This window comes from Suricata suricatta, chromosome 8 (genome assembly GCF_006229205.1).
Source record: "Suricata suricatta isolate VVHF042 chromosome 8, meerkat_22Aug2017_6uvM2_HiC, whole genome shotgun sequence".
Lineage (NCBI taxonomy): Eukaryota > Metazoa > Chordata > Mammalia > Carnivora > Herpestidae > Suricata > Suricata suricatta.
The window spans coordinates 6,787,797-6,797,653 of NC_043707.1; the positions used below are offsets into that span (position 1 = coordinate 6,787,797).

At 59.0% G+C, this 9,857-nt stretch overlaps 1 protein-coding gene across 1 annotated transcript in view; it reads left to right on the forward strand.

Annotated features, from left to right (window-relative positions):
* Positions 1 to 9,857, forward strand: part of ABAT (4-aminobutyrate aminotransferase) — an 84,968-nt gene that overhangs the window by 34,257 nt on the left and 40,854 nt on the right. Inside the window, exon 2 of the mRNA XM_029949754.1 lies at positions 8,745 to 8,857. Within this exon, the coding sequence (XP_029805614.1) occupies positions 8,788 to 8,857 (70 nt within the window). The 5' untranslated portion in view covers positions 8,745 to 8,787. The remainder of the gene's footprint in view (positions 1 to 8,744; positions 8,858 to 9,857) is intronic.

Genomic DNA, 9,857 nt, shown 5'->3' on the forward strand with positions numbered 1-9,857 from the left:
TGCATGGCCAACGGTGTCGCCAAGCCACCCGCCCTGGAGGGGAAGAAACAGCCCGTTGTCTCCTGCGCGCTCAGCAGTTCCTGGAGTCCTTAAAATGCAGTGTTTTCTGCGCAGGACCGAGTCTCCTGCAGTCGCGATGACCTCATGTGTCTGGTGTTGGTCCCCCCACGGGAACGGGACAGTCCCGAGAACAGACCGGGACACACATTCTTGTTCCACGTGGCGTCTGGGGGCTTAGTGCTTGTGGAACCGAGCAGATTTTAAAGGCCAGGACTTCTCCGGCTCTGACCCGCGCTGGCATCTTCCTTGTCAGTTTGTGCGTCCCTTGTGACCACATCCAGGTCCTTCAGTCCTAACCCTTTGGAGGCTCTGGGAGACAAAACCAACTTGCCGGCACGCAGACCTCCTGCGGAATCCTTGCTGCGTCCAGAACCAAGGCTCTCTGCCTCCCGCGTCCGGAGGGCTTGGAGCTGAAGCCTGGTCTGTTCTTTTTCCCCTTCACCCCGTTCACAGGCTGAGGGCTCCCTATCTCCTGCACTTGTGATCCGAGTCCCCCTTGTCCTTCCTGGCGGAGGCTGGCGGGCCGGGCAGGTGGGCGAGCTCCGGGCACGAGGAGCACAGGAGAGGTGGGGCCCAGACCAGCTTCTCTGTCCTGGAGCCTGGAAGTGCAGGCTCCTGGCAGGGCCATCGCCTGCGCAGACGGCTCCTCCCAGGGCTCCAGGCTGTGGAACTCACCTTCCCTGCCGGGAAGAGGGTCCATTGGAAGCCGAGAGGACGGTGTGCAGTCAGGTCGGCCCTCGTCAAACTGAGTGCCTCATGACCTCGTGGGTAGAGTCCATTCTTCCCATTTCGCAGCTGAGGAAACTGAGGCCCCGACGAGTCATGCGGCTTGTCCAAGCTAGTATATGGCAAACCGGGACCCAGTTTGTGGCTCACAGGACCCCCTCAGCTGCACCCTCCGTCTTTTGCAAGAGTCAACACTTGTCCGTTTCTGAGAACAAATCGCTGAGGACTGTGTGACGCCCCAGGAGGCAGGTTCTAGGGGATCACCCCTGCAGCGCACAGGGAGTGGGGGCCGGGGCCCGCCGAGGGGAGGCTGCGGGAGCTGGAGCTGCAGGAGCAAGCCGCGTCCGAGAGAAAGCCTTCCGTCCCAGCGCCGTCCGTCCATCACAGACCCGCGAATGAGGCCCTGCTGGCCATCTGCACAGGCCCCCCGGCTCCCGCTTTATTGGTTGCCATGGCGACCCTTGGCCTTGACAACGGAGGCCCGCTTGGCTAAGTGTGTCATTGTGTCCCACTGAGTCTGCCGAAAAGCCAACAGCTGGGGCTGCGGACAGGGAAGGAGTGGCCTGTGCCTCTGCCTCCACTTTTGTCTTGGCCCCGAGAGCACAGAGAATGCGGGAGAGGGCGTCTCTGGGGGCCCGTTTCTACCCAGTGGCGCCTGCAAAACTTTTGTGTTCACGGGGCCCGGGAGGCAACAGAGTGGGAAGCGGAGTGAGACACCCCATTCCAGACACTGATGGAGCGCCTACTATTTATTCCGTGATTATTGGCAGCCAGGTCCTGCTCTGGGACTGGACCAAGTCTCAGGTCTCAGTTCACGCTCTCCTGGCCCATGGGCTAGGTTCAAATGGTATTATCCCCATTTTACAGAGGAGGAAAATGAGGCACAGAGAGATTGTTTAATGTGCCCGAGGTCACACAGCAGGTCAAAGAGTCTCTGGTTCCACATTCAGCGCCCTGAACTTCTCCCCGGACTTCTGAGGTGTTTGACTCTCAAAGTCAAACCCTCCGTTTCCAGAGACACATTTCCTGGGTCAAGTGCAGGGTCCCCCAACCACCTCTTATGACAGTGGTTCCCGACCTCCCTCAGGGAGCTTCACTGTGCCCAGGGGATGCCCTCACACCCGGGGGGACCCGGTTCGTGGTGCCGGGTGGTGCCCGGCATAGACGCTGTGCTGCCAAGGTTCTCACAAGCCGCGGGGAAAAGCACCATGGCCTTGAACTCTGAGGCCCCCCGAGGAGCCGCATGAGGCTGGGTTACGTACAGAAGTCATGTCGCGTGTCGTAGGTGAGCACAAAACAGCAACCTCTGCATGCATGAGTTTTATTCCCCCCCCAGAGCTTGTTTTCTTTTGGCCCCTTCCCTGAGTTCCCATCTCCCCCATTGACTTAAACACTGCCCAGGCCTCTCCCCGCCCCATGCCAGCCTCCAAATGCAAGAGGCAGATAAGAGGGAGCCAGAGAGAACTAATTAGCATTTTAATTAAAGGAAAAGGGACAGGGACAGGTGGGTGAGCCTGGAGGGCTCACTGTCGGGGTTGCACACAGTAAGAAACAGCACTTCTTGTAAATGCCCTGCCTGCCCGAAACAGAAGTAACCCCCCCACACCCAGCTTGCTCTCTCTGCTCGGTTGACAGTCGGATTTAAATCCCTCTTTCGATTCTGATCACGTCAAGGAGGGACGTCCCCACTGCAGTCTGCGCCCAGTGGTGCAGGGGTGTCCAGGGCAGGGAGGAAAGGGTGCTCCCACCGCCTCTGGGCAGGACGGGGGATCGGGAGCATTGCAGCAAGGAGTTCTGGCTTTGGGTTCTCGGCCCATGTGCCTGTCAGATGGGTCGCAGGAGCCGCGGAAACTCTGTGACCCAGCACGTGGGGAAACTGAGGCCAGGGGAGGGACCTGTCTTTAGTTCCGGAGCCAAACAAGAGCTGTGGTGGACATTCATGTACATGATGACTTCAGACTTGGGGGGCGGGGGAGAGATATCATGGTTGAATTGTTTTCACACAAATTTCGGACCTGCTTACTAATTTTATATATTTAATCTTTTTTAAATTTTTATTTATTTTTGAGAGAGAGAAACAGAGCATGAGTAGGGAAGGGGCAGAGAGAGGGAGACACAGAATCAGAAGCAGGTTCCAGGCTCTGAGCCATCAGCGCAGAGCCCCACCCAGGGCTTGAGATCATGACCTGAGCCAAAGTCCGACACTCAACTGACTGAGCCCCCCAGGCGCTGGTCCGCTCACTGCAGGAGTCCTCCAATGCTCCTACAAAGGGCCGCCCTGTCCCCCTGCTCAGAGGTGTTGAGTTCCTGCCGCATAGGCTGACTGACAAGTGCGCTGAGCTCTGGGTAGCACGAAGCACCAGGGAGCCCCGCTCCCCTCTCTCAGGCCCGAGTGTTCCTAAGTGGGGTTGCAGTGTCCCAGGCAGGAGAGGCATGTGAGACGGCTTATCCCTGCCAAGGTCGGGCACCAAGTAGAAAATGGTGGGAGGAAAGCAGGAGAGGAAGCCGAGAGAAGGCCGAGCTCAGGGCTGCAGTCCTGGAGGGCCGTGCAGCTTCTGCAGAGCAACTGAGGGACTTGCCCGCAGGCAGGAACCCCGGCACCCAGCTCCCTGCCGTCACCATCCGGGAAAGGGAGCCTCCCCCTGTGACTGCCAGGCATCCGAGAGGCTCCTGATCAAGTCCCCGGGGGGAGCCTGTCTGTCAGGCCCCTTTTCTCAGTGAGCCCAGAATCTTCCCTGGACGTCAGGCCATGGAGCTCCAGGGTCGAGGACTGCATCACCCGCGGAGAACACAAGAGAGGGGGCAAGTCAGAGACCAGAACCTCAGTTGTCTCAAGAGCCTGTGACCCACCAGTCTGTTCCCATCAGCTGCGCCTAACTCCCTGCACAGCCTGGAAGAGAGGCACGCTCTCCCATCCCGTAGATGGGGACACTGTGGCTCAGGGCATCTTCGTGAGTTCTACCCTCTTAGCTACATTAAGACAGCGACCTCCGGGGCCCCTGGGTGGCCCAGTCGGGCGAGCCTTGGACTCCAGATTTCTGCTGAGGTCACCGTCTCACGGTCTGGATTTGAGCCTTGAGCTGGGCTCTGCGCTGACAGTGCGGAGCCTGCCGCGGATTCTCTCTCTCCACCCCTCCGCCACTCGTGGTCTGTTTCTTTCTCTCTCTCAACAAAAACCAAACTCAAAAGACAGCAAGTTTCACACTGAAACCCCAGCCGCAGGCAGAGCACACGACAGACATGGCTCAGCCATGAGAGCGGGGCATGGGTCAGCAGCCCATCCCCAGCACCCACCCACCGTGCCTGGCCTGTCATGGGGCGCGGTGACGCCTGCTGAGCTGGTGACTGAGGCTAGTGGGTGAATGACAGGCTATAGCAGAGGCAGGAGTGACCTCGGTCTACGGGCCCTTGTCTTGTCCCCTCCCTCCTGTGAAAGGGGATAGCCAGCTCCCCAATTCTCTTGTTTGATTTCATTTTTTTTTACAGAGGTCTAATTCATGTAACAAGATTACCCGTTAAGCAGTGTAAGTAACCATCCAGTGCCTTTTGGCATGCTCGCCGTGTCACAGCGCCTCCACCAGCGCCAGAGCCAAAGCCCCACTGCCCCCTCTCCCCAGCTCTGGCTGGGCCTCTGATCCGCTTTCTCTCCCTTTGGATGAACCTGATTGAGAAGCGCCGGACCCTGGCAGGCGGCTGTCAGCGCGTCCTGTCTGGCTTCCCGGTCCCGCCGCTGGGGCTCACGGGGCCCTTGTGAATGGTGCTGCTGTCTGTGTGGCCCTGCGCGTCTGTGCTCGCCCTCCTGCCTCCCGCTCTGGGCTGTGTGTGCTGGACCACGTGCTGGGTCTACCCTTCACTTTCCCTGGAACCCATAACTTTAAAAAGATGTTTAAGTTTATTTATTTTAATTTTTTTAATATTTTATTTTTGAGAGAGGTGGAGACAGAATGAGAGCAGGGAAGGGGAAGAGAGAGGTAGACACAGAATCCGAAGCAGGCTCCAGACTCTGAGCTGTAAGAGCCCGATGTGGGGTTCAAACTCACAAACTGTGAGATCATGACCTGAGCCGAAGTCGGAGGCTTAACTGAGCCATCCAGATGCCCCTCTTTTTTTATTTTTAATGTTTGTTTGTTTTGAGAGAGAGAGAGAGAGTGCAGGGAAGGGGCAGAGAGAGAGAATCCCAAGCAGGGTCTGTGCTGTCAGCACAGAGCCTGATGCAAGGGCTCAAACTCCTGAACCGTGAGATCGTGACCGGAGCCGAAATGAAGAGCCAGACGCTTAACCGACTGAGCCAGCCAGGCGCCAACTCATAAAGACGGGAGGTATGGGAGCTGGTCTCTGGCTCTCTGCCTCTCATCCCTCACCCCGGGAGGTGCCCTCGACATGCTGGGGAGCGCCCCCCTCAGCTCACAGGGACATGCTGAGTGCTTGTTCCCTCTGGGACCGGGCTGCGCAAGGCCCTTCTGAATAGGACAGGAGAGCTGAGCCTCCTCCCCCACGGAGGGGTCTCCAGGAGACCCCCTGCGCCTCATCTTCTCTTCCAGCGCTCTGTGCTCTTGGGTCCCGGCACCCGACCCTTAACCCTTCCACATCCTGTCACGCCAGAGCCTTTGCTCAGGCCTTAGCCATCCTTTCCTCGGTGGCTGCTGAGAATCTGCTCCCCTTTGAAGGTGCACAGAATTGCTTGTTGACGGTGAACTGGAAAATTTTGATATATGTACCTCGCCGGGTTATTTTAAGGACTTATCGACACGAAGGAGAAAGCAGCCCAGAACATTAAATCTTGTGCCCCCCTCCCCTTCCTCCCTGCCACTAAATCATGAGTTTCAGAAAGAGGAGCCTTTTATCCGACTCAGGACTTACATAATGCAGTCCCTTGCCTGCAACAGGCGCCTAATGAATTGTTGTTGATGGAATGAGTGGGCTAGAGAGAGCAGGCACCTGATGCCAGCTCTTCTGATTGTTGGAGGCAGATTGTGCTGAGGACTCCTGTCTGGCCGAGATCGGGATTCTGTTATAAGGTCAGTCTCGAAGGCAGGTCACCGAAATGTCACCACGATGTGTTCCCTACGGTGACATTTTGTAATTGGAAGTGTTGCCGGTGTGACTCCTACTTCGCCAGAGCATTCAAATGTTAATCCTCGAGTTCTCGGAGATCCCTTTCAAACACGTGTTTCACGGAAATTGGATTGTGTGCAGTCTTAAGTACTCCCATTCGAGACAAATGGCTTTGAACTAGAGACAGCCACTGCTCTTTCTACAGTTACCTTGCCGCTAAATTCACAGGCTCGCTTTGGGCTGGACATGCCGGAATAGGTTAAAAGAAAAAAACGTCCATTGAGTGTCACACGGCCCATGCCCTGTGCTTTCCTCAGTAACATTTTTCCTCTGGTGAAAGGCAACAAAAATTTCCTCTCTGAAGTAGACACTTTGTATTTGTCAAGCCCCACTATCTACTGTGGTCAGGTGTTGTGTTATTCGCCGAATTAATCAAGGCTGGAATGAGGAAAAAATCGAGGGCTTCGGAGTCAGATGGTCCCAGGCATTCCTAAAACCAAGGCCAAGTACATAACCCCTCCTAGCCTCCACACCCTCGCCTCTGAGATGGGGGGACACCCTCCCCCGCGGATGGCTGGGCACATTGAAGGGGACGCGGTGCCCTTCAGAGTCTGCCCCAGCCCCCCCAGACCACCGTCACTGCCGCTCCGGAGGCACCCAGGTCCGCCACCAGGAGACAAGACTTGATCCTCAGCCACCCTGCAGGCTCAGTCCCCCCTGCAGTGCTGAAGAGAGGCCATCCCCACTCCCATGCGCCCCCAGGATCCGGGGGCGTCGGTCTGACGCTCTAACCGTGCTGTTAGCCGGCCTCTGTTTGCAAGCGACAGAGATCTGGATGCTCAAGCATCAGTTCTCTAAGGAGAAGAAAGAGAGGAAGGAGGCAGGGGAAGGGGGTGGCATCTGTCTTCTGGACTTTGTTACCAAGGACGGGGAGAATGGGAACGCGTCTCCCTCAGTGCTGAGGTTTGCTTCCAAATCCATTTGGAGGGGACACGGATGAGCCTGACATTCTGGCCCCCCCACACCCACTCACCCCCAGGGAAAGGGGGAGCCGGCTCGCCCCACTCTGAGAGTCTGGGCTCCGGGCTGGAGATGGGGCCGGGGAGCGCCGGCATTGAGGGTCTATGTCCTGTCTCGCAGCTGCGTCCCCCGTGGCACGTGAAGGACCTGGTCTCTGTGCCCGCTGCCCTCACGGTGGGGGAGGGTGGCTAACCTCACCGCCCCTGGGACGCTGGCCATCCTGGTCCGGTCAGCCAAAGCCCGGGGGTCACACGGCATGGATGTGGCCACCAGGTCTGCTCCCCCGCAGACAGAGAGGGAGGTTTCGGAGAGCGGGGAAGCATGGTGTGCAGAACACACACCCCAAAAAGTACCTCCCGGGGCCCTGGGGGTGAGACAGGGCGGTGTCGGCAGCACGTGTAGGTTCTCAGGGGTGATAATGCTCGCAGGGCAAAGCGCGGCACCTGCCTGATCCCGGCGCCCCCGCCCAGTGCCCACTGGGGGCCTGCACATAGTAGGCGCACTGTGCATGTCCACTGAAGTGGCGTGTCCTCAAGCCAGTGCCCTCCGTCCACCCTCCGTGTTCCGTCTTTGCCTCTAATACTGCAGCCCGACGTCCCATTAGCTCTGGGGGCACTGGGGCGGGGGCCCTGGCAGCCCGTCATCCGGCACCGGGTGCCAAGACGCCCCCACGTCTCCTCACCCGTGCTTCCTCTGAGCTACCATCGAGCTGGGGCTGTGTTGCAGAGTGAGTGAGGGCCACCCGTGACTCTGGGGTCACACCGATCTGTTCACAGACCCACTCCTAACCTCTGTGTGCCTCAGTTTCCTCGTCTGTGAAAAGGGGACCACAGAGCACTGCTGTGGGCACCCCAACAATCACGAAGGCCAACAGTGCTGGCGCAGAGCCTGGAGCAGTGTGCGGCTGCGGACGGGACACGGGTCCACGGGCCTCGGGAAGTGAAGGGCTCCACCACGTTCCGAGGCCCCACCCAGCACAGAAAGCACACGCTCCAGATCACGCTGCAGGGACTTAGCAAGAAGACCCACAAACCCAAAGATGCAGGGGGTGCACACGTGAATGGAGGCCTGCCCATGGGGTGGGGGCGGCGATAAAGGGAAACAAAGTCGGGGGAGGGTTGCTCCAGGCCTGCAGTGCCAAGGGCAACTGGCAGGTCTGGCCAGGGAGCGCAGGGCTGGGTCGGGGGGGGGGGGGGTTCTGGAGGGAATCCACACACTGGTCACGGTAGCATGGGAGCCAAGCACCACCCCCGGGAGGCCCATCCATCTCTAGCAAACTCCAGACCGTTGGTCATGCCGATGGTCCCCAGCACGGACCACCGGGTACCGCACTGGGTCCCAGGGTTCCCAGACAGCTGCAGGCTGTCTGTGCGGGGATGGGGCGGGGGGGTGCTCCCATCTGCTCTGAAACCTCCTCCATCTGAGCCCCCCCATCTCACGGCCTGGGCTTGCTTGTCCTGGGGGGTGTGGGGGGGGAAATGACGCCCTGAGCTGGTCGGCTCCCCTACAAAGGCTCTCAGGCCAGCTCTGTCCCCTCTCTGCAGTTTTCCCCCTAGGACACATGCATACTCAGCCTGCCTGGGGTGCAGTCAGGGCCCACCGGAAACGCATGGGAAGGGATTTTTATTTCAGTAATCTCTGCAGCCAACGGTGGGTCTCAGACTCAGACCCAGAGACGGAGGGTCCCATGCTGTTCTGCCTGAGCCGCCAGGCGCCCCCCCCACCCCCCGCCCTGACCTTTTTCAAGTGTGTGTTCGGCATGACAGCAAAGGATGTGATGTGGGAAGAAGCTTCTCAAGACCGGGAGGTCGCAGGGAGTGGGGCTCTCGGCAGCAGGGACGAGCCCTTGGCCGGCCTGACCCTGCGCTTGTGCTTCCTTCCAGGGTGGACGAGCTCCCGGAGGCTCTGTTCCCGAAGGGGAGGACCATGGCCTTCCTGCGGCTCAGCCGGCGGCTGGCCTGCGCCTGGCAAAACAACCACCGCCTGTTCGCGCCCGGTGAGCCCAGGGGTCCTGATGGGAAGCGGGGGAGGTTCTCGGGCTGCAAGAGCCCTGGCTGGTGAAAGGACCAGCTGGCCAGCGCCTCTGGGGCTGTCCCCTCCCCCTGCCCGCACACACACTAGACCTGTCCCCATCACCGCCCTCCCCCGCTCCCCTCTCCGCCACGCGATCCCGTCCCTGCGTCCCTGCGTGGACAGCTCGGGGTCGGGCAGGAAGCTGCGCTGGCCTGGAGGTGGGGCCCCAGCAGCCAGGAGGGTCCGCACTGTCCTCACAGGGGCTGTCTGCAGGGACATACAGCTGAGCCTGCTGCCCGGAAACGGGAAGGCTACAGTGTCCCTGTGACCGACCTCAAGGCCAGGTGCGCCTCCCAGGGCCGCCCTCACCCCACTCACCTGCACTCAGCCACAGCGCTGTCCGCCCTGCTGGCCGCATCTCTGCCGGGCTTCTGTTTCTCTCGGCCTCCTTGAGTTCACGTGGCTTAGCCAGGCCAGCCTCCCTTCCTCAAGGAAGGCATGAAGCCCATTTTACAGAGGAGAAAGCTGAGGCTCAGAAGTGAAGTCACATGGCCGCTTGAATGCTGGTCAGTCTGGCTGCAGACGCCGGGCTGTCATGTCCCCTCCACGTCCCTCCCTGGGGCTCTGGGAGACACGGGCTGGCCATGGCCTCCTGTGGGCACCCTCGACCCCCCCACGTCTATCCCAGTTCTCTCACAGTCCATGCTTTCTTGTCATGGCGTCCCTTTATTGCTCCCGTCTGCCTTCTGAAGGTAAAGTGCTGCCCGTGACCTTGGCCTGCATCTTGATGCTGAGGTTTATATCCGAGGTGGGGATGCTCTCCCACACACACAGGACTACTAGCAGGTTTTATTTTTTTTTAGGTAAATTATTTTTTATTTTTTATTTTTTTAATAGTTTATTGTCAAATTGGTTTCCATATAGCACCCAATGCTTCTCCCCACAAGGGCCACCCACCATGACCATCACTCTTCCCCCCTCAA